Here is a 24,456-nt window from a genome sequence, read left to right as displayed (position 1 = left end):
GAAAGATTGGAGCCTGGTCGTATCACTGGAAGGCAGTGCCTGAGGTCCGGGAATCGGGGCAGGTAGGATCTGTCGGATTTTTTTTTCCTGTAAAGCAAATTGTCTCAAGGTGAGCGAGTACAGAAAATAAATGCAAGAAAAAATACTTTTCAATAGCCAAGGAAGGGGTGCATTGCAATAACGCATGTCTAAAGTCAGCTTCCTGGCGTGTCGGATTAACGCGCAGATCAAAGTACTATAATTAACTGAAAATGTGAATTAGTGGAGTGGAACTTTTGATGTGTAAGTTTTTTTTTTTTTTTGCCTGATACTTAATGCTGTTCTTCTTTTGACGTTCCATGCTTTTATTGTAAATAGTTTTTGCTTTCTGCTGAAAATATTACCCATAGTGTCGGACTGTTTTTCCATTTAAATTAATTGAAATCAATATGTCGACGAGTACGGTGGTGATGGCATGTCGCCGTTTCACCTATATAAATGTGTGGTGAATGAACATGTTACAGGGCGTGTGGAAAAGGAAGCACACTAGTAACAACGGCCTTGATCACAATAATAATTCTATTGTTATTATTATTATTATTATTATTATTATTATCGATATTAATAATAATAATAATAATAATAATAATAATAATTCTTATTATTGATGCTAATGCTTTAATATTAATATACGTACATGACAGTATCAGTATACTCAATACCTTATTAATGTTTGAAATGTAATTGGAAACAAATACTATTACAGTATTATGAAAGAGGTGACTCACCGTAGTTTTAACTGTAACTGTATTAAAAGTGATGAAACTATATGGTGTAATGAATCAGATAATTAGATTGATTCTTGGATTTATTTCCAGTTGGTATGTAAATGGGTGCTAAGTAAATTCATCAAATGAAAATACAAATTTAGTAGGGCTACATTTTATAAAGAGGATCTGGCATTAAGCAGTAGACCCAGATTGTGAATTTATACAAACACTATCCATATTATTTTACATATTTAAGGTGTCCATTTAAACGTTTAGTTTGTGGTTGGAAGGGGCAGATTTCCAGTGTAAGGAAGTAAAACAAAACGCAGCGAGGTTGGCAGAAGACCAGTCCTCTACACAAATGAAATGCGCACATATCTACTTTTGCAAGACCCTGTCAGCTTGGAATTTTGAAATCCGAGAGGCCGTAAGAGCTAAAAGCCCTTATTTTCCTGCAACAGAGATGCCCAAATTGCATTAGCGGATGTGCCTTCAGTCCTGCTGGTAGTCCTTTATTATTCCTCATACACCACAGATATTCCCGCAGAGACGTACACAGAAATCACGCTGTCATACCGACCACATGAGCGACAGAGGTTTTGACAGTTTCTCCGGCTCTGGAGGTCTCTCAGCCACTCCCTTCCTGGTGGACTGTGCATCTCTCCCCTTTTGGCTGTAGCTGTGGAGTCGGGGGAAGGCAGTAGAGTAAAATTAGAGAGGCTCCAGGAATTATTCACATCGATGGATCGGCTATGGTGAGGTCGATCGGCGCTGCTCTGACTCGTGAGTCTTCCATCACCAGCCATGGTGACTCATGGCGGTTTGACTCATGTGTCCGCCATCATCGGCCACAGAGAGCCCGACCCACACTGTTCCGGCCCATGAGCTTTTCCGTGCTGGTACTGTGGCGCCAGAATGGCAGCCCCTCTGGCGCCAGGTCGCCGTTTGCCCGGCCCTGTGGTGGCACACAGGGGGCACCAGCGGGCACCGGGTCAGGGGCTGGGCTGGAGCAGCTAAGACCTCTGTGGAGCGTCCCAGAGATACTGAACCCCCCCGATCTCCCTCACATCACACACACACACACACACACACACACACACACACACACACACACACACACACACACACACACACACACACACACACACACACACACACACACACACACACACACCGTAAACTTAGGTGCAGGACGAAGAGCGCAAGACTCTGATAAAAAGATAAGAGCTGAAGAACAAGGGGAAAAAAGAAGGATAAAAGAAACGGGCTTTGACTGGCCCCACGCGCACATGACCCCCAACCCCTCCATTTACTTACTGAGCTGGGGGGGGGGGGGTTATTGAGGGGCCTCCTAAATGCTCGGCCTGATATCCTGAAGACTCTGAGACGAAAATCCGGTGGCTACCCTTGGAACCTGGTGCTCTGTGTGTTGATGTATATTTTAAACACACTTTTTCACATGGTGTTTACAGACACCCTGCAGCGCCAGTGTGAGGCAGCAACTGCATGTATCCTGGTCTTACCCTGTATGTGGGGGGGCCTGCCAGTGGTAAAACTCCCGGCGACATTAATGGGTAAAAATTGCAGTTTCCTTCGGTCAGCCTCTTGGAGCTGCAGAAGCAGGTGGCACTGTATATTATTTTTATAGTCTTGCCCAAAGGGAGGTGCGCAGACCATTTTTCCACCCCCTACCTCTAGGTGCTGTCGGTGGAGCCCGTTGCAGAGTGACGCCGGACCCCCTTCCCGCCATCCCGCGCAGTTTGCCGGCAGTGGACTTTACGGCCTGTTTACGGCTGCTGTCCGCTAATGTCCCGGCTAACACGCTGCTTCACGCAGCTGGGAAAATGGCTTCTCTTAGAGCAGATGGGGCACCTTGTTGAGTGACTTTTTGTGTATCTGTCTTTAAAGATTAAGTTCACCTTGTTCAAAGTCCTTTGAGGAGCGCAGAAAGCAGCCACTGTACGCCTAGCAGTGTATGTGATTTGTAGGAAACTGCTCGATTACTGTTTTATATTGTTGTGTTTGGCAGGTTCCTTGGTTTAAATGCCCCCCCCAGCACGCTCTGTGTGTGTCTGAGAATTATGAGAGGAAGGTGATGTTGAATTCAGCAAGAACTCAAGTCTGTTTCCATTGAGACAAGGGCCCGGGTGCCATTTTTTCGGTCCACTATTCTCCGCGTCACGGAAAACGGAATGAATAGATGAAGTGAATGCAGGAGGGAAGAGGAGAGAGCAGACCTGGCCTGTGTATCACTGGCACGCGGCTCTTTGCCTCCTGCCTGACCCCCCCATCCCAAAGGGGGCCTCTCTCACCCCAGTGGCTCACTTTCACCAGCCCGGCTGAATAATTGATGGATCGAGTAAAACGTACAAAGCGGGCAACTTAATCTTGAGAGTTCTCTTGCGGGGGCAGGTGAATGAGGGCAACCGGCGGAGACACGACACCGAGCCCGCAGGCATTTAACGGGCGAGATGCGGGGGAGGGGGGTGTCACCAGAGACACGGTCGTCCCGGCGCCCAGAGTGTAATCTGAGACTCGCTTACAGGGCCGATGCACCTGCGAGCAACTGAACGGAGCATCGAAAGGACCCGGGCAAACGGGGTTTCTACCGAAGGAGTGCCAGGCATCACACCGAGCCCAGGGGACGTAGAGAAAGCCGGGGCACCGTGCTCCTCCTCCACGTTGTCCAGGCCGTGAGGGCGCTGGAGGTGGCCGACGGTGCCGTGAGATTGTGCAGCCCTCCTAGCCGGGCCTGCCGGATCGGTGCGCTCTCCCCGGCTGAAATATGCCTCCTAATTAATTAAACCGACAGGTTTCACACAAACAAGGACAGGGTGCTGGCTCTTGGCTCTTGCCAGCAGCAAACTTGGGGGGTGGGGAGGGGGAGGGGGGAGTGTAACAGGAGGCCATTTGTGTCTACTTTCCCCGGGGGGGGGGAATCACAGACTGTCACGAACAACTCCATTTTCAAAGGCCATCCTCCGCACGCACATGCGTGCACACACAGACACGCATGCACGAGCACACATGCACACATAACGTAAACTGCTGGTGGCCTTTTGTCTGCGAAGGTGTCACTTTGACGGACTCCATGAGCGAGGGGCTCACTTCTGCGGTCCGGGAGCGGCAATAGACAGCAGAGGTGGTGCTGGATGGGCTGACGTGGTCCCGGCCCGGTGCCAGGGGCGTATCCCCCAGCCTCACCCTCCAAGCACGGTTCTGCCACGGCGCTACGGCGATGTTGCCGCGGCGACCAAAGGCAATACGCAAGACTCCTGAAGCGTGTCTGCGTGTCTGTCTGCGTATGAGTGTCATTTTGCATATTCGTTTGGCCTGTTGTGGAATTTGTTTATGCGTGTGTACACCTGTATGTACACACGTACATTGGACACACCTACTGAAAATCATTTGTTTTCCAACAAGATAACAAACTTTAGTATTACCTCGAGGTTATGTAAGTGCCGTATTATCTTGTGAGCACATAATAATTAATGATGTTTTATAGTGACTGTCCTTTTTTAACAGAAGAGCGTTTATCCCCCAGAATTTCTCTCTGCTCAGCTAACATGGATTCATCTACAGTGTAACGATATACAGACTAATTGCCTTAAGATGTTTCTTTTCATTCTGCCCCCTTGCAGCTGCCCCCCCCCCCCGCCCTTTTATTAGCCATTTTCTTTGGAATATCGCCCAAAACTGGTCAGAAATGCAGACAGAGGCAATGTCAAGTTTCCGTGGCACGGCGCCGTCGCATTTTTCTAGGCAGGGGCGCTGCGGCGTCGGCGTGCATGCTGCTGGAACGTAAGCAGCCCCCGCGAGCCGGGTGCGGCGAGTAGGAGTCACACATGTTCTACATTCACCTTGAACACGGCCGCCCCCCACACAGGTGTCACTGCTCTCCTGTGTAATGAAGACAGCCCCCCCGTTCTCGCCCCCCCGCCAGTCTCTGACGCCATGCCGTCGAGTGTATTTTCTGCCATTTTCATAAGAATCCTGCCCAGTGTCACCCCTCCACGGGTCCCAGCCTGGAAGGACAGCACCCGGGGGGACATTTCCCTGATGTCACGGGGGCGGCTTCTGCCTCAATCACAGCCCCATGACCCGGTTAGTCCAAATTGTGTCGGAAAACAGCGAAGCCACGCAAGTGAAAAATGGTGATGGGATAGGGTTAGGGTCCATGCATCCCCAGGCCAATAAAAAGTTTAGGGATCATATCTGTCTCTGCAGAATGTACCAGAAGAGTGGTCTGCAACTACTGACAAAATTGCTCAGGTTTTCTCGAAAAATCTGGCAATAAATGGGATGCCTTTCTTATGGCGTCCTTCCCGCACCGTTACTCCCTGCCGGGTCGTGAACCCCACCTGTGCCGACTCCAGCCTGCTCTTTCTTCATGTGTTTTGCAGCAGGGGGTGATGATATAAAGCCACTCCGCTTGGCTGATCCGCCCAGATAGGGGGTTTAACGGCACTCATATTGGGAAGACCTGTGATTGTGACCCCCCCCCCATCTCTCTTCAGCAGGTCTCAGCAGTGACAAACGGATTGCCAGGCAGACGAGTCCAGATCCTTTCTTCTCCTTGTTATTGAACCCCCCCCCCCCCCAGCTCTCAGAAGCATCCCCGGATCAAACCCAGCACCCGCACCTCCCCGGCGGCCACAGAGGCACGCAAGCTCAGCCTGCCCCCCCACGCCCGCCTCCCCCCGATGGAGCCAACAGTCTTCATGGGTTGAACCACAGTGGGGCTGCGCTCTGCTCAGGCTCCACTCTTCTGTGCTCTCCCTCGCCGACGCCCCCCAACCCCCCCCCCCCCCCCCCGGCAAACGCACGCTGCTCCGCCTACACCCCCCCAATCGGCCCCCCCCACCACCGGTTATGGCTCACGCCGCAGGCGTGTCTGGACTCGTAGCAGAAGGCAGCCGCAGACGCAGCCAGCAGTGAGAGACGGCGGTGGCGGCTGCAGGCGGCCTCAGCACTCACCTGTGTGGGGGGGCCCCGCGCGGCTGGCCAGTGACTATGCAGCTTGGACTGCTCGCAGCCGTGGTCTTCCTCAGCTTCGTGGATTACGGCGACAGCCTCAAGGACTCCAAAGGAAGGAGACACAGACGCAGTGAGTATCCCGCCGCCGCCGCTGAACCCCCCCAGCCCCCATCGGTCCTCTCCAAGGGCCATAAATTTCCCACGGCCTCTTGAAGGTGGCCATCTCTGATTCGCTTCATGATTCCACCCCGAAGGCTTCTTCCGGCTACCTGCCTTCCTCCGGGTGACCTACCGGCCGCCATAATGTCCCAGTCGTCTGTCTCGCCGTTCACCTTCAGCCCTTTTTATAGGCACGAGGAGTTTAGTGCATTTCAGGTCTCACGGTGAAACCTGCAGCTCTTCCTTTCATATAAACGCAGGTCCACTCCCCAGCAGGAGTATTTCAGTACTTGTGTCCCACGTTGATCTCAACTATCATTGAAGCCTGATTCCTTAAGGAACAGCCTCCCCGCTCCTTGCTGCCGCCCTGCAGAGAGTTCTGGTCCATTCTGGAAACCCATTCTGGGTTGAGAGTTTAGTAATGTCGTGAGCTGTAAATAGACACGGTCCCTGATAATACTTTTTCCATGAAAGAGTTTGGCCAAAGCCAGATGAATTCTTGCTGTCGGAATACGGGGAGAGGGGCTTGGGGTCTGGGAGCCCGGGGGCTGGTCGTCTGCATGAGGCTGAGCGTCCTGCGCGTGGCAAGTTAAAGAAAGACACACAGAGTCGAAAAAAAACCACGAAAAAGAGACGTTAAAGGAAACGCGTTCGAAGCGGGCAGCAGAGCGGCAGCTGGGCTAAGAAGCGTCGTGCCACGATCCCGTTGGATTCACTTCGGCAGGTTGAAAATCCCCCCATTTATGTGCTGGTGTGTTAGTGCTCTGTTCTAGTGAGCAGGCGAGTATTGATGACACTTGCAACCGGGTCTAGGAAAATTTTACAAGCAATCATCAGGCTTGTTTGTGGTATGAGATTACCTGGGCAAAAGGAGATAAATGTGATTCCGATCTCAAAGTAATGAGAGTTTTTCCATGTCTTTGCGCTGCGTGCCTGTTAGCAGAACATGGACTGGGGATTTGCGTAGTGTGTGCTACGGCTCCCTCTGCAGGCAGTGGACGGTAGTGCCGGGGGCCTCACTGGAGAAAAATGCACTTGCCACCCAAAAGTTGTTGGTCCTTACATGACGCTCTTAGGGGTGGACTGTTTTCGTTTTTTTTATGTGCTTCCGAAATGGTTGAAATACACAATCAAATTCTGGGCGCTGCTAAGGTTTCAGGTTCCACGGTAGCAGGAAGTTCTCGAGTCTCATGGGGGCAACACATGGGCCCATTAAAACAGTAGGGAAAGTAGAAGAGGGCAATACTCCCCGAAAGTGAAAGCGACACCCCCGCCGTTTGGCCCTGCCTGTTACAATGTGCCTTTCGAGCGCCTGTTTAAGGGAGCTTAAGGCCATGTTTATAAAAGCCTAAACAGTCCTTTCTTTTAAATAACGTCTGTTTATATCAGTTCCGTTGTGTCAATATTTAAAGGTCGCTTGAATTTTCCCTCGTAAGTACAATAATAACATGTTTCTGAAACGCAGAACAATCGCACACGCAGATTTGCTTGTTTCTGGTTACGGCTGTATAAAGTTGGGATGTAAACAGAGACGGCTGACTTAGTTTGGCATTCTGCTTCCACGAAACTCACCCCCCTCGTTGTCGGTTTATTATTTTATTATAATATCACCTGGCGCTCCATCTGTTTGCAAACATGCATCTTTCCCTGATAATCTACCTCTGACTGAGGGTGGCGCTGTGGATCAGTTCGCGCTCCCGTTCTCTGCGGGGGTGGAATGGCTCTCGGCGGATTGAGCCAACCCTGGCTGCCTCCGCTGGACGGACCCAGCACTGAGGTTCACATGAGCCCAGGCTCTGACCCAGCTCTCACTATTCATTATGTTCCTCAACATTTCAGCACAGGGTTTCCATCCAGAGTACCCTGTAATCCTACCACTGTGCTGTTCATATTCTGACAAACGCTCATCATCCAGGTCAGACAGCAGTGAGACCTCTTTGTCGTTTTGTTGTTGTTTGTTGTTTTTGATTGTTGTTTGTTCTGTCGGTTTAATTTAAGGTGGAACTAAATGGTGTTAAGGTCTCCCCAACCCTTTTAGCTCTCAGCTAAGAGTCTCAGGGTGGAGTGTGACTAAGAACTGAACTTGTAAACAGTATTACTCCCAGATCAGATTAAATTCAGTCTCAGCCGCAGCCAATAGTCTGTAGTCGAATGATGTGTGACCACCGTGGAAACATGGAGACTACAGACAGCTGTCCACTGCCCACCAGCCAGATTAAATTCTGTTACTGTGATGAGGCATGAGGCATCGTGGTGCTGACTATTCATGGAGGTCAGCAGGTGGCACAGTGGTTGAGGTCTTGGGCATCAGGAGATGTAGGACAGACACGTCATAGCACACTTGAGTGAGGCACTTATCTTTGAAATGACTCAGCTGTGATCCCCTTCGGGAGAATAATAATCGCACTGAGGACACAGCAGCGAGTCGTAGAGAACACTTTCCATGATACAAACGCACCACGGAGTGGTGACTGCTGCATTTCCCTTGTCGTTTTAGCCGTTCCTCTCATCACAGATGCACTATGGGAGCCTGACTGCCCCCTGGACTCGGATAAAGGAAGAGACATCAGAATAATAACAGATAACAATACATTTAGTTGCAGTTCATCATGTACATTGCAATGAATGATAATAACATTAACAATAATCTGGACAAACAGGCCGGCAGATTAGGAGGTAAACGGTTGATGCTTTCTTGAGCAGAGCCTTTTTCTGATTTCTGTACTGATATTAACTGGTCTCCCACATGTTTAACCAACAAATCCAAGGTAAACCAGCATGGAACAGGCTGAATGCTGAAATGCCGGTGCCCTGACTCAGGATAACACAGATGGGTCCGTTTTGCTGAAGGTAGCGGCTTACGCCCAGAACCTTGACCCGCCGCTGACGAGCTTTCATTTTCACTAAGAGGAGCGAACGGCACGTTCATTCATCCTGCCGGTGCTCCTCCTGGGGGGGGGGTGTCCAACTTGCCGATTAAGTCATTGATTCATGAGTCCGGCTTCCCAGCTGTGGTGCGTCACTCCCGGGCAGTAGGGGAGAGGCTGCGGGTTCCGTCTTTCTCCGGTGTCTCCCGTCCTCGGTCACCGATACAACGGGGGTACAACCAAACAGCTCCCAGAGCTGTTCAACTTGTTAGCTGAACAAAAAGCCACAGAGTCACTGGCTGTCTGAGTCAGGGGACCCAGAAACCATCACTGAGCTGGCCGTGGCCTTGGGGAGAGAGCACTGAGGTCCGAGACTGCCGTGTGATTGGGGGAGGAGCAGGTCATGAGGCGCCATGGAGCCAGAACTGAGACAAAACACACGGCAGGAATGGGGTGACAGCAGAGTGTAATGTGTAGTCAACAGACTCTCCCCCTGGGGGCCTCATAGCTACAGTTACAACATGCTAAGCACTGTCCGGTCTGCACACTTATTTCCCATTTAGAGCAGTTTTCTGCCTTGCGTGTCAGTGAGGGTCAGCCAGAGGGTGACACACTGTTTAGGGTGCGTCAGGAAGTGTGCAGTACGGAAGAAAGTCCCACCTTCCATGCCCGTCGCATGGCCCTGATGCCTGCTACTGTACGGTGTTCCTAAATCCAGCAAAATTTCAATGTCTGTGTGGATAGACTTTTTCTCTCCAAACACTTGCTTGGCTGGTACAGATTTAAGGTTCTGATTTTGTGGGCCCCGTTAATTCATTTATGTTACATTTAGCAGCAGCTTTTATCTAGAGCAAGAGCAGGGACAGCCAGTCCCTGGAGCTATTGGGGGTTAGGGGGCCAACGATGGAGGCAGTGGCCTCAGCTGAATGCTGATTGGTCCTCACCCCTGTCACTCAATGATTCAAAACATATCATTGGCTAATGATAAGGCTTGCCCCTCTGTATGAATTTTGGCCCCTCTTATGCCCCCACACCATAAAAACATCCTAGAATCACCCCTGGATGGGCCTGTCTGCACTGTCATGGTGCCAGCCTTGCGATTACAGGGCCCACATGGAGGAAGGTGACCGGTATCACCAGGGTAAACCTGCAATGGGCATCAGTGGCTGAGGCTCTGCAATGTGCATGTCAGCTTGTTTCTGGGGGGGGGGGGGGGGGTGTTAATTTGGTGTGCTGCTGCAAGCCCTTCTCTCCCATGCCTCCCCCCCCCTCAGTAAGCACGGAGGTCCCGCCATCCTGCACGAGGGGCTGTGAGGTGTGCTCCGAGTACAATGGCTGCCTGAAATGCATGCCCAAGCTGTTTATCCTGCTGGAGCGGAGCGACATCCGGCAGATCGGCGTGTGCCTGGCCTCCTGTCCCGTCGGATACTTCGGCGTCCGCAACCCCGACATGAACAAGTGCAACAGTAAGAGCCGCCGCTGCCGTCGCCACGGAAACCATCAGTGCCACGGGGAGGCCTCCTTGGGGGGTGGGGGGGTGGGGGGATGGGTCTGTCGTTTTTGACATTTTCTAGACTAAAAAGATGGGGGCGGGGTGGGCGGGGGGGACTGAGAGTTCCCCTTGCCCCACAGCTGCGATGGTTTAGGGCGGCCCTGGGTTTCCTAGGACACGGGGCACCGGCCCATCTCTACGCCACGGCTGCCAGCGGCCCAGCCAGGATCTGTTTCCCTTTTACTGGGGGGGGGGGGGGGGGGGAATCCAAACAAAAACACTGCAAACTCGCTGTTGTTTGTCTGCATTTTTTTGTTTTTCTGTTTTGGCCTCAAAAGAACCTCTTTCATGCCAGAACCAGAGTGGGGAGTGGGGATTGCGTTTGGCCAGGGCGGGCCCACCTCGCTCATCCTGGGACGGCATCGGGGACCAGGCCGCAGGAATGCCCGCCCTCATTATTTTTATTTATTTCCTCCCCCAGGATTACGCGGGGGGTGGGGGGGGTGGGGGTCGAGCGCGTGCGTGTGAAAGTCACAGCTCGCTAAGATGGACGGGCCAGACGTGGAACCGAGGTTGTAAATCCGAGTTTCAATGCCGCCGTGTTTTGATAGTCAATTATGGAGGAGAACCGCGGGTCACCATTAAGTTTTGTTGCAGGATTAGATTGCGGGTAGCTTTTATTTTCACTGCAGTGTATTTCCTCTAATATTCTGCTGCAGTGTGATTTGACTTGGGGCCGGCGTTCCTGGGATGGCATCTGGGGTGTCCTGGGGGGCACAAACCTCCCCCCAAACAGGTCTCTTCCTTCTGCACCCCACCGGGACCTTATTCACATCCATGGTCTCCACACCAGCATAGATATACAGCTATATGTGCCTCAGTTCTGCCACTTTGCTTTGTGGCTGCGTATGCAAGTATTATGCAACATATCGATTTTTCTGCTGTCTGTTAATCCACTGGGCAAGTGAAGCAAGCAAGCCTTCAGTTCCTTCAAGGGATCGAACAGCAGATCCACAGAGAAGCCCAGATCATATATCAATACCAGATGAACACAGTTCAAAAAGGACAAACACCAAGAAACTCTTCAAAGCAGAGATTTTTTACTGGGCACTTAAGTGGCGTTCAACAGTTCTCATTTAATTTTAAAAGCAGTCCAGAACGGGAGTTGGGGTCCGTGTTCACGTCGACCTGCTGTCACCAAGTTGGCAACTCTGGAAATCATGTTTCTATGGCTTTTTGCCTCCGGCCCGGCCCACCAGTGGCCGGGCACTGCCATTATCCAATTAACTTAAAACTTCCGAGATTCCCCCCCTCATCTGGACCTCCACCAGGTCTTGTTAGCAACATTTGTCCTGCGTTAAGGGCACATTTCAAAGCGGCTGAGTGTAAAAATGCTTTCTGCGGACGTTACTGATGTGAAATGTTGCCATTGATGGCCTAATGGCGTAATTGAGAGCAGGGGTTAGAGGAGAGGCCGGCACGCACAGCAGACAAGGGGGCCGGGGGGGGGGGGGCACCACCACTGGGATGCAACTGGAGGTCTCTGCTGGGGCAAAAAGAACTTCCAGAACTTTTCTGGCCTGGAGGAAAACATTTTTTTTTTTAAAGAATCCTCCCTTCTTTGTGCAGATGACTTGGATATTATACAAATATTTGCATTCCTTAAAAGCACAGTAAGTTATCTGGCTTTCCGTTATATATTTTTACCTGTCCATATGACCAAAGTGGTAAAAGCAAAGTCTATGGGAATGTGTCCCCGTGTTCGGTCCGCAAGGCTTTTCCATGGAAACTCCGGCTTCCGTTATCGTCACACCTGGTGGGTGGGACGTTTCGTATCACTGACAGTGCTAAGTGCTTTAAAATTGCTCCCAGAAGCTGGGGGATGGATGTCGAATAAGGACCACTTCTGCTTTAAATACACAGACTTAAGTAGAGAGAGCAGTGGAATTCCGATCCCGGGGCTGGGAGAGGCGATGGCTTCCCAGGTGGCCTTAGCTGCAGACTCAGAGAGCACTGTCTCACGTCTCCATGACAGCCATCGTCTCCATGACACTGCAGCAGATGAATCGAAAGGATAATCATGAGTGTTTGTCTGGCATCTGCTTGAAATGGAGGCTTGGGACAGGTAACCTGGCAGCTGAGTAACTGGAACAGACACCACAAGGTTAGAAGCGCCAGTCCCAGCAGATCGTGAAGCCGTATATGGTCAAAAGCAAAAGCTATTTATCTGGGCTGGGTATTGAGTGTATATTTGCGGAGAGGAACACACAGTTTAACATTAGAACATATGTAAACAGACCGTAACACAATAAAAAGTAATAAGAATTTCTTCTTGTCTCCAAAAAGTTACTGATATCTAGTTGGACGGCTAGATGAACACCGCTTCAGTTCCCAAACCTCTCCTCAGGGGCACCCCGGCCATTCCATGTGTTTGTTAAATTTCACAACCCAAACCCGAATTAAATTAATTAATTACGTTTTTTTTTTTTTAAAGTCAATATGGTATTTTTCAGCTATACGAAGTGTGCTAGTTGCAGCAGATACTGGGGTGACTTTAGAAGAGGGTTTGAAATGGCTAAGCTGACAGATTTTGACAGATATAATATCTTAGTTTTGCACCAACATGAAGATCATTTAGACATCATTTTCTTTGGCTGCCTAAGACTTTGGCACAGTACTGTAAAGGGGAATTTGGGAGTCTGACAGGCCCCTTTAAGTGCCTTTGGATAAAAGAGTCCGTTAAACCCTCGGATTATCGACATGGCTGCTCGCCGCGTGCCCGCGTCATGCCCGTCTCCTCGCAAAGGCTCGTCTGACCAGAGCCCCCAGAAGATCGACTAGCAGAGCTATTAATAACCCGGCGGGGGCTGTGTGCTCCTCGCCCTGGGCTTCCGGGGGTTGTGTGTGCTCCTCGCCCTGGCCTTCCGGGGGCTGACGTCTCTGCTTCTCTCCCATTTCTCTCCCTCCAGAGTGTAAGATTGAAAACTGCGAGGCGTGTTTCAGCCGCAATTTTTGCACAAAATGTAAGGAGGGCTTATATTCACACAGGGGGCGCTGCTACCTCAGCTGCCCCGAAGGCCTCAGCCCCACCAACGGGACGACAGAATGCGCAAGCATTGGTGAGTAACCCCCCCCCCCCTTCCCCATCCGACTTCCGCTCTGATGGCTAGCTATGACATCTGTAAAAAGAAAAAAAAATCCATAATCTACAGTATAAAACCTCTTCATCTCTTCACAGATTTTTTTTATGCTCAGTTTTTCCTGTCAGAATAGGACCTTTATGACAACTCCTCAATGTAAATGTATAAAAGAATTTACAACACATTAACCAGACAGCATAACATTCATTGTTTATTAAATGCTTTGTTTCCCAGAAATCACTGAAAAACAAAACAGCATAGCTGGGTACAGGCTGTGAGATGTCCAGCACCACTCTGAATTAATTCTTCTTTTCAATTGTTCCTCACTTTATTTTTTTGTGAGCTGCACATGGAGACAGCCCCGGAAATTCTAGATTTTTTTCCTGATAGTCGCCTGTCATAAATATGCATGAGACTTCAATGAACGATCCGTGGACGCTGTCCGCTCCCTCGCTCAAGCCGGTTATTCGGACAGCTTTTACGTCCGTCCTTTTTCCAGAGCTTGCTCCATGCTTTGGCAAACCCCAACGGAGGTTAAAAATGTTTTATATTGATATTTATATATATATATATACATATACACATATACATATATATAGGAATCACCCGAACCATAAAGGCGAAATGTCTAAATTCTTCTCTTGTGGTTAAATGCAGTGCAGGCCAGATGTAGGGATGATTTCAGCTCAAAAATATTGTGTGGAAGGTGGGTCCTCCAGATGTCATTGTGGCGACACTTTTTCGGAGTTGGGAGTTCGGGTGCTTTGCCTGCGCGGTAACCCCCGCCTTCTCCCTGCCCTCCCCCCCCCCCCCCCACAGCGCAATGCGAGCTGGGTGAGTGGGGCCACTGGGGATCTTGCATGAAAAAGAACAAGACGTGCGGATTCAAGAAGGGAACCCAGACCCGCGTCCGGGACACTGCCGCCTCACCCGCGGCCCCCCCAGTCACCTGCACCCCCGAGACAGAGAGGCGCAAGTGCATGACGCAAAAGAAGATACCTTGTACCAAAGAAGGTAAGGTGGGGGGGGGGGGCAGGGCAAATAATAATTAACATTAAGAACCAAGAAGTCGTGGAGGGCGGCGTGCGGTTCAGCTAAACAGGCTCAGGCTCAGGACGCAGCAGGTTGTACATTCAAACACGCGGACGTTCATTAAAGGCCCCCCCACACGTGCATCCATCATGCGTGGCAGGTCCGGCTCTGCCGCAGACGACCCCCACATTTCACCGGATAACCTCACGTGCTTTACTCTACGGCCAGAAACGCACTGGTTATCGATAAGCCGTTTATTTACACCGTCTCTAACCCGATTCCTCATAAAGGCTCAAATCTCCTTCCATAGAAGCACAGACGTCAGCCTCTGATGGTTTTAGGGGCAAAGACATTTGGGTCTTCCCAGAAAAGCAGTGGTTAAAGGCCTTTTTATTGGCTACGGCCTAACTGGATTTTAGAGGTTATTAGAAGATAAATCTGGACCATGTTAACTTCACAAGGTCTCCTACTTGGTCAGCTGTTTTTATCCTGGGGAGACATTTTCCGCTTTGGCTTTTACAGCCAACCCCCCCCCACCCAGCTTTGTCCGAAGATCGGACCCGTCAAGTGGGAGCTACTCGTGGAATGTACCATGCGGGTTTGCAGGGGTTGTATTCCCTGTAAGTGGTCCTGCCGACGGCGCAGTTGTGTGTGGGGCTCTGCCTGCCCACCCACGGAGTTCCCTCTTCACATACGTCCCTCTGGGAAAGGAGTGAGTCGAGGTAGCATGACAGTGGGGGTCACAGACGATGCCACATCCTATTTGTGGGCACTTCAGCCAGTCATAGCCCCCCCTGAAAAATAATTTTTAAAATAAAATAATATGGAGGACACCAGCCACCTCCCAGAATCCCAGAATCCCCCCCAGTTTGGGTTGTTACTGGGTTGTCTCCTAAGAGGCCGGACCTGAACCTGGTGAAAGCCGGCTGCTAATTAGCCTGCGACGCCCTGATCCGAAGCAGTAAGGGCCAGCGAGGCCCATTATGGTGCCTTTACACGCAACGCGTGCCCGTCGCCCCGGTTACAGCAGCGGTTGCATGGCAGGTCTCTCACGATCCGTTCCAGGGGCTTCGCTTTTTTATGAGTGGAACCGTGGCCCAAAAGAGGCCCGTCTGGGCTCTGGAACATTTCGCGCACCGAGCGTGGTGCCTCTCCCATTCCTCAAAGTTGTTTCACTCTGGGGGGGGCGGGGGGGTTGCCTTTAATTCCTGAGGGAGGAGTGGGCCCCCGCCTTGGACAGCGCTGGAGCGGCTGATTTACTCTGGCTTCTGGGTGGAATCTCAGCTCTGGCTTCAACGGAATAATTAACAATGAAATATCGTAAACAGTGCCATAAAAAGAGATCCCCGCAGATGCACGGGCTCAGAACGTTTAGGTGCATGTGCACGTGTGAGATGAGCACAGGGGCAGGTGCTCTAGCTCTGCTCCGCACAACATGCCTCGGGGAAGCGTAACCTCGCCAAAACACGGGAGGGGGGTTTACACTTATGTGAGTCTCTGTACTCACTGGGTTGTGGGGGCTCTGCTTTTAATTGCTGGAACCCCCTCCCTCGTTCCTCATGACATAACGAATGCACACACATGGAGGGGGAATTTGCTGCCAGGTGCCGTAGATTAATACATTTGACCTTATCGCGGTACATGGTTTGTGGGGTCACATGACTGCCCCCCCGATGGACACTGCTGTCTGAAAATAAACCGTCATTGTTTTGTTCCGCAGGCAGAGTGACTGTATCAGTGGAGTTCAGGTGATTCCCTAAGAACGCGACCCCCTCATTAACGAGTTCTCTCATTAAGCTTTGGCGGGTCTGATATCCTAAATGATTTCAGGCAATGATACGTACAATTACTGAGGAAGGAGCTGTGATCGCCAATGCTAGGGCTCTGATTATGAGTGAAGCTACATTGTTAGCGATGACTTTCTTTGCATAATTGATGGTCTTGGTTCCTGTCATGACTGCGCAAGACAAGAAAGATCCTCTTTAAAAGCTCCAGGTCCCCTGTATTTAACTGCGCAAGCCTCTAATGTCGAAAAGAAACACCACAAATGAGTATCGAAGCTGTTGAAAGCTTGTTAGCATGATTGCCGAGATGAACTTGCGTGCACATTGTAATAAATGTCAAATAAATGCTGTATGAGAGAACTTCACGCCCAACTGTTGTCCTCAAGTGGTTTCTAAGCACCCTTCCCTTCCAGGGGATTACAGAAACAAGCTCTCAACCTTTGGATGCTTTTCTGGGTAAAAAAAGGCAGGAGCTGAAAGCGGGCGGCTCTCTGCGCCTGGGAAGCAATGAGGGGAATCTTTAGCCCGAAAACAGCATCAACCAATCAGCTTCGTGGTTGGGGGCATGCTCTCAGCAACACCACAGCTGAATAAATAGGGGTTACAAACTTTTGGGGGGTGGGGGGGTGGGGAGGGTTAATCATAACTCACAGTGGGATGTGAACAGATGAGGCGCTGTCAAAGTGCTGTATCTCACGTCCCATAATCGAGACGAGGCTAAGGCCTGAACCTCAAGCACCGTCTCAGATTCTCCCTCCCCAATTTTTCCATCATCTTTTCAGCCCCTACCTCCCTACCCTAAACCTGCTGGGGGGGGGGGGGGGGGGGGGGGGTCGGGGTGCAGCCGGGGTGTAACTGGGAGAGTAGAGGGTGTCCAGGAGGTGTTGGGTCAGCTTGTCTGCCATGTATACAGAGACCGATGTTACCTTAGGCTCCGTCTTGCTCAGATAAACAGGGTTTTAAAAATGTCTTCTGCCTGCCGGCTGCTCTCGCTGCGCCATGGTTGTTTTTTCTGCCGTGTAGTTATGATGTAAAAACACAGCTCAGTTCCCAAAACGGGGGAGGAGGGAGGCCATGCTGGCAGCCGGACCCAGGCTCTGCTTTATTTATCTGGGGGCCGTGAGAGGCAGAGAGAGAGAGGGAGAGAAGGGAGTGAGTTTGAGGATCGCGAGATGAGAGGCCTACTTGGAATTATTCGCACAACGGAAAAGCATTAATGTTAGCGACGCGAAGAGCATTAAGCCGCAAACTCACCTACGGCACAAACACCCCGGGGAGCGTTCAGGCTCTGTGAGTGGGCTGGCGGTGCAGCTGAAAGCTACTGACTGGCACGCATGCAGCCGGCACCGGCAAGGTGGCGAGAGAGTCGCTCGCCCAGCCCGCATCGCGTCGCATCACAAAACCGTGTGAAAAGAAGGTGTCGCAGCGGGGGTGATACAATGCTCACAAAAGCACCGGAAAAACTTAGGTGGACATAAACAAGAAATGGATTTATGTGGCATGGATGTAATGTGCATGCTGTGAATTTCAGGCAGGCGTGATTCTGCTCTCCATAGTCATTCAGGTTGGCAACATGCACCTTTTTATACAATTATACTCACAAGGCAGGTCAGAAACTGATAAATTGTGTGTATGTTTCCTCAGTGGTAATGTGTACATGAAAAAGTCTTATATATTGCTGCTGACAGACAGTGAGGGTCCATGTGGCGCATTTTCATGTTTAAAGGAAGTACAAATTCGTCTTCCATCACCCCGCAGCTTCAGAACTTTGCCCCCACTATCCAGTTTCCTTGGGATCTCGTGTCCAGCTTTAGGGATTCAGTCATTTTACATATAAAAAGTGTGAACTGACAGGCTTTGTTGGCCAGAACTCTCTCAATATCTCGATATAGTTTCTGGCATTTAATGTAAGATATTAACAACAAGACAGAGCCTTTAATGGTGATTCGGTGATGCTGCTTTTCAAGTCAGACTGAATTCAGTTTTTTCAAGTGTGTCATTATAATTTTGACTGCGAGCCCATTCATTTATTGGCGGCAGGGTGACCAGGGGTGTATACAGGCGCGGGGCAACAGGGGTACTGGCCCCAGCTAAAAGGTGATTGGGCCCCTCCCCTGTCACTCACCGGTGACATATCAGTGACTAATAAGGTTGGCCCTTGTGTATGAATCGCGGCCTTAGAATCGGCCCTCAGGGTAGCACGTCGACACACTCCTGTTCATACTCCTGTAAACATGGGGCCCTGTTCTCTCGCCGTTCAGACAGGGGGAAGAATAAGAACGAGCGCAGGGAGGAGCAGCGGAACAAAGAGAACAAGGAGAACGGCAAGAACCGTGGCCGGGAAGCCAAAGATGGAGGCAAGGGGGGGGGCAAGAGGAAGAAGCCCCAAGACCGGGTGACCTCCGCTCCAACCCTCACACCCGGCGGAGTCAAATAGCTCTGCAGTGGGCAGGGCCAAGTGGGAGGGGAACGAGGAGAGGGCGGGGCCCCAGGCCACACCCACCTGCACGTACACCAAATGAATCGGAAATGAATGGAAAGAGCAGAGGACCTGCTGGCAAGGAGAGGTAAAGGCGGGCAGTGATGGAGCTCTGTCCCAATTGGTAGATGGCCTTCCCCCACCAGGGACGTCACTGTCACTAGACCCACGAATTATGTTTATCCTGCTTTTTCTCCTTTCCCGAGTACATTAAATGACAGACAGATGGTGGCCGAGAGATGGGAGACCCTCCCAGGAAATTAGGATGGGGGGTCCTCAGAGACCCCAAGGTTCAGACCGAAGCTTTGTGTGGTTTTGACCGTTCATCTTCTCTTGATCACTCTCCGCAGTGCTGGCTACCATCACCTTCCCCGCATGTAGCAGCGAACAGAGTCGTTTCAATTTGATACGGGGGGAAATAAACAGCATTAAAGACTTTTATTCCTATTTTACGGTGAGACAGAAGAAAGGCACTGGAACTAATTTGTGGTTTGTTTGGAGAAAAAAAATACACAACTTCTCATTAATATCTGTATTGTTCTGCATATCTTCTTGAAACCAAGAGAGGATAAACAGCAGCAGCAAGCAAATCCGGTAATATGTCCATTGCTGGGTCATTTATTTCAGAGGAAATATTGCTCAGAAGAGAAAATGATGTTTTCTGGAAAGTACATGGTGAACAAAGGACTGTGTAGATGTGTACTGATTGGTGCACAATGGTTGTTAGGCCCTGCAGCTTAGCGAATCAGACAAAAGAGGAGGGACACTATTGTAATGTAACAGTTACTTCTCAATAATCAAAGTCCTCTGGTTTTTTTATAAGCCATCTGCTGCTGCTCAGAGCCCATGTATGTCTGCAACAGGGTCCGAGATATTGCACGGCCTCTTGGGAATTTTTACGTGGTATTACAAAAATATCGGAGGCAGGACACTTCCTGTCTTGCGTATCCGACGGCTGCTTCCGCAAATCGTTGGCTCTGATGGAGAGGACCGGACAGCCCAGGGTTTGGCATAGCTGTCCGCGCTGTTGCCATCATCACCACCATGGCTGCCATCTTCGTCCTCAACTTCATCCTCCATCATCATCATCATCATCATCATCATCATCACATTTTAAGCTTTCTCTGGACCTATTTACACCCACATACTAGCATCATATAATATATGTGCATTGTTTTGGATGGAGACACATAACTGTCAACTTCAGTTTGTTAATAATTAGAAATATTATTGTTATTATTATTATTATTATTATAAATCTCATTATTTCTGTGAACGCTCTGGATGGTTAAATATATTGCAGTAAAAGACAGTACCGTATACTTTAATAAACATTCAAATGCAGTTAACACACAAATGAAGCGTGTCTGTTCAAACGCTCATTGTGTCCTGTTGTGTTTTGTCATGCATCTCAGAGATGAAGCACGTCTTTCTCCATCTGCTTCAAGTCATGGGGTCAATCGGGGTCACATGCCTGGAGGGGAGAGGCTGCGGAGAAAAGCCCCCGTAAACTGCACCTGATCTGCTATTACTCATTTGTGCAAGAGAATTGAGTAATTGAGTTTTTACCTTTGTTGTAAGCCTCAGACTTTTTTATTATTATTTTTTCATTCATTGAATTATCCAGGATGGTGCACCAACCCATCGCAGGGCACACACACCATCCACAAATGAAGACAATTTCCATCCACCCATCCATTTTCCATACCCACTTGTGCTATTCAGGGGTGCGGGGGTCTGTAGCCTATACTGGAAGCTATGGACGCAAAGCAGAGAATAACCAGGGATGGGGCACCAACCCATCGCAGGGCACACACACACCACTCACACCTCTGGGGATTCCCAACTTTCCTGGAGAATGCAGAGATAACCTAGCGAGGAGAACATGAAAACTTCATTATTCATTAAGCCATTTATCTGATGCCCTGGAGCATTTCTGGGGATTAAGGGTCTTGATGATGGGTCCAACGGAGATATGACAAGGATGGGACACGATCACAGGCACAGAGGTCCAACCCCATTGAGTCACCTCCCTGAGCTCAAGGCCCCTCTACATCCATCCATGCATCCATTTATTCATTCATCCTGCCACTTACCCCACCAGGATCACGGTGAGCCAATCCCAGGAAGTGTGGGGTGGCCGCAGCGTAGTCACACACAGATGCACACGTGCAACAAAAGCCATTACATACAGTTCACTTCTGGGCTGCAGAGGGGCACCAGAACTCTGGTAACGCAATATCGAAACATTAACTACAGCCTTTGGATGAACAGAAGACTTCCTCATCCAGAAAGCTTGCATACATTTACATAATTTTACACATTTGTAATCCTTAACAAACCTTGACAAGTTCAGTACGTTGTCCAAGCCTACAGAGTCATGTACTGTTGGGAGGAACAAAGCTTTGAACCTCTGACTGTCTACGATAAACATGTGCTAACATTCATTTAACCTGCATTTACCAAATGGGAGCCAATGAAAGAACCAACAGAAAGTGAGTTTTGACCAAAAAAATATTTCAGAACAGCCCAAAATGGTGTCTGCCTTTACGTGCCGCTTTTGGTTCATTTCCTTGATGTCTGGGTGGGCAGTAGGTTCCTGGAAAGTTCTTAGATTCTAGTTCATTCTAGCCAGGGCAGAGGCTCAAGAAAAGATGCCAGAGAGAAGTGTACGGATGTCTTCAGTGGCCTGGGAACAAGGAGGTATTGGGAAATCAAGTGCAACCCCCCCCCATCCACCCACCCTTTGGGTGACTCTACTCCATTTATCTAATTAGGAGACCCAGCGATGAAGCAAACCTCTCTGGCCGATTGCGAAACCTCTGTGCCTTTGGGACTCCTGGGTCCTGATTGATATGTTTTTCAGCATTCTGTAATCGGCATCACGCGGCAGACGACAGCAAGGCTTGCCCATGCAGAAATGGGGGCTCTCCGGGAGGCAATGGGGAGGCCACACGTCTGGGGCTCCCCGTTAAATCACAGGCTAAATTGCAGGGCAACCTGCTTTGCTGGAACAGGATGTTGAACAGAGTTATAAAGGGACTGCAGCTGTCAAAGTTGCTAATGCAGCAAACCAATATCAGATATTCGCTAGCAGCTAATTCGCTAGCAGCTAATTCGCTAGCAGCTACCTCTATCGACTGCTGCCATACACCAAGATGCCGGTTTCAGGTTCAGCACCATGGCCGTGTCTCGTAGCACACTCCGGTTGAGCTCCTCTGAAAGTTTTAGGTCCGTTGGGAACTTTTCTGCCCGCCCCTCAGCGAGCCATGCGTGAGGTCCATGGAGAGTCCGACACACGAACAGCAGCACCACAGGTTGCTAGTAAAACTCCTCTTGATACCAGAGACTGTACAGTGCTACTCCTCGCTCTCTCCTCTGCGAGAATGGGTCAACACCCCCCCATACATGGGCGTCCCGGGGTCCTTCCTGCACTCGCCCCCAGCCAGCTAGACATTCCCAGGCAGATCCGCTGGCCGGCATTTCTCGTTTTCCCGTTTCCTTGCTAGAGGGTCGTTTGATGATGCCGGACCCTTGGAACACGCCATGCATGTTGCACTCCACATCACCCATCAGACCCCTGTTATTACCGATTTCCACCTCCCACCCCCTCACAGCCTTTCACAGATCTGGCATGATGCTTTCCAGCTTCCCTTAGATGAACCTCAAACATGTTTTCCCCGTTTCCCTTTAGCCTGTTTGGAACAAGGTGGGTAGAGTGGCTGTATGGCCCAGAAGCTGAAGTCAAGGCAAGCTGGCAGCCAAAAGCCCAGGTAATACAATGTGCCATAAGACATGGCATTATGTGGTCAGGGGTGTGGAAGCCATGATTCCTCTATAATTAACAAATCTGATTTAATCGGCGCATCATTTGCTAAAAATAAGTCATGGAGGTCAAGGGACTGCACCCCCAGTGGGCCGTTGGCAGGTGCAACACACCAGGAAAACAACTCGTACCAATATCGAGGAATGGAAGCCCAGAGACCCCAGAAACCCAGAGTGTATCCAGACACCATCACAGAAAACTGGGAAGGATCCAACAGAGAACCCTTCCCCCAAAACACACACACACACAGAGTGGAATCTGGGGCAAGAGCCCAGACCAGCTTCGAGTGGTGACCGACAAGCAGAACAGACACGTCTCGTGTAGGCTCTGATAAACATCTTTCGGAACTAAGAACCCCTCCAAGACACTACCCACAAGGCCACTGAACAGCTTCAGTGGACAAATTAACAAGAATGGGGGGGGGGGGGGGTATACGAGGCCCACACTCAAGACAGCCTCAGATGACATTTCAGCATAGCCCAAAGCTGTTTATGGGGGCTTAAGGTGATGACATATTAAAATGAATCTCAGAAAGTGGTTTCCTTTGGGACAAGCCCACCATTCCTAACTGCAGGCGTTGGCTCGAGGAATAACTATTTATAAGTTTATACTGCCCCCTGCTGGATGACACCAAAATTGCAAAAAAAGAAAAAATAAATACAAAAGATATTAAGAAAATAAAAACAGCACCTGCAGGTTGATATTGCTTTAAATGAAACATATAATAATGCTTAATTGTCAATAATAATACCAAATTTATATCAACATCTGTCTAGTTAGGGCTGTTCTCAAGGCCGGCTGAACTTTTACATTTCATTCATTACCATTTTTACAGCAAAGTGTCCCCCTCGCTGCAACTGCGATCCACCCAGACGATGGGAAAAGCTTCCCTGTTGGTTATGCCAACACCTCTTCCACCAGCTTTCCTAGATATGTCCATCCAAGTCGCACTCAGGCCCAGAGTCGGAAAATCTCACTCCTGCCAGGTGACCAAAGTTGCCCGCCCTGCCGTCACAAGCAGAAACAGCAGCATTCCTGTCAGCGCTGGACAATTATCATATCAGTGCTCGTCACTTGAGGACAAATATGGCAACTAAAGCTTTGAATGAATTTTCCAATTAAAGGAAGCGTTACAATGAGCTGTTAAAGAATTCTAACATTTGTTCCATAGAGAGGACAGTCATAGACTGCTAGGTAGTCTAAAGATTACTACTCACTACGTCTCCACTAGATAGTTAACAGAAGTAATGGACAGAAACAATACATTTTGAGTAAGACTGATTATTTAATTTATTTGTCTCTCCCAATAAACAGACCTTGGTGCTTAAATTAAATCGTGCCCACTCCTCCCAATCTCAGATTTTCTCCAAAGCCATAGATAGGGTTCAGCCTGTGGTTCGGTAGGTTAAGCCAGGGATTCCCAACCTTTTTGATTACACGTACCGGACAGCAGTTGCCATATTTCTGACATGTTAAGCTAAATAAAGCCGACTAAGAGCAAAATTCAACCTTAAACAGCATACAACACAAACGAAAATCAATACTAACTCACCATCAATGCCAGCCCTGAGTCTGTTTTCCGGAGAGAGCAGCCCTGGTAAAAAAAAAGACGTTTGTTAACGTTTCTTCATTTTCTCATTCATTTTTCCTCTCACTAGCTCTTCATCGTGGACCTTGCACGCGCAGAGATGACGACACAAGTAAAATGTTTTCATTGTATATTTAATTTTGAAATATTTAATAAAATGAAATCGGATTATTGAAAATTTTACTTCTAAATTTATATAAATTTACTTGGGATATGTAATGTACTTTGATATTTCCAAGAAACACAACACAAATGAGTAGGCCTACATTTCTCTTTCCCTTTCCTGACTATGGGTTTTCACCGGCAACCCCCCCCCCCCGATAAGCTTCTGTGCCTGAGATTAGGTCTTTGATCACGGCCTTT

The 24,456-nt window shown here is 49.6% G+C and overlaps 1 protein-coding gene and 1 long non-coding RNA gene across 2 annotated transcripts; one reads left to right on the top strand and one right to left on the bottom strand.

The window, feature by feature from the left end:
• The first annotated feature begins 5,566 nt into the window (after positions 1-5,566).
• rspo1 (R-spondin 1) lies at positions 5,567-20,036 on the top strand. The gene is made up of 5 exons (XM_023821240.2): positions 5,567-5,856; positions 10,027-10,218; positions 13,214-13,363; positions 14,204-14,398; positions 18,462-20,036. The coding sequence occupies exons 1-5, from the start codon at positions 5,763-5,765 to the stop codon at positions 18,635-18,637; spliced, it is 807 nt and encodes a 268-aa protein (XP_023677008.1). The 5' UTR covers positions 5,567-5,762; the 3' UTR covers positions 18,638-20,036.
• A 2,969-nt stretch (positions 20,037-23,005) lies between these two features.
• On the bottom strand, positions 23,006-24,426 carry LOC111848887 (uncharacterized). The gene is made up of 3 exons (XR_002839414.2): positions 24,360-24,426; positions 24,058-24,099; positions 23,006-23,510 (listed from the first exon to the last, which is right to left on the bottom strand). It is a non-coding gene; the product is annotated as an uncharacterized lncRNA (long non-coding RNA).
• Positions 24,427-24,456: the final 30 nt, after the last annotated feature.

Source organism: Paramormyrops kingsleyae, chromosome 9 (genome assembly GCF_048594095.1).
Source record: "Paramormyrops kingsleyae isolate MSU_618 chromosome 9, PKINGS_0.4, whole genome shotgun sequence".
NCBI lineage: Eukaryota > Metazoa > Chordata > Actinopteri > Osteoglossiformes > Mormyridae > Paramormyrops > Paramormyrops kingsleyae.
This window is presented reverse-complemented; position numbering and strand designations above follow the sequence as displayed.

Excerpts from the sequence above, each read along its gene's own strand:
- rspo1 (XM_023821240.2), top strand. The coding sequence starts at position 5,763 with ATGCAGCTTGGACTGCTCGCAGCCGTGGTCTTCCTCAGCTTCGTGGAT. Across the intron at positions 10,219-13,213 it reads CGACATGAACAAGTGCAACA|AGTGTAAGATTGAAAACTGC; the intron begins GTAAGAGCCGCC and ends CTCTCCCTCCAG. Across the intron at positions 14,399-18,461 it reads GATACCTTGTACCAAAGAAG|ACAGGGGGAAGAATAAGAAC; the intron begins GTAAGGTGGGGG and ends CTCGCCGTTCAG.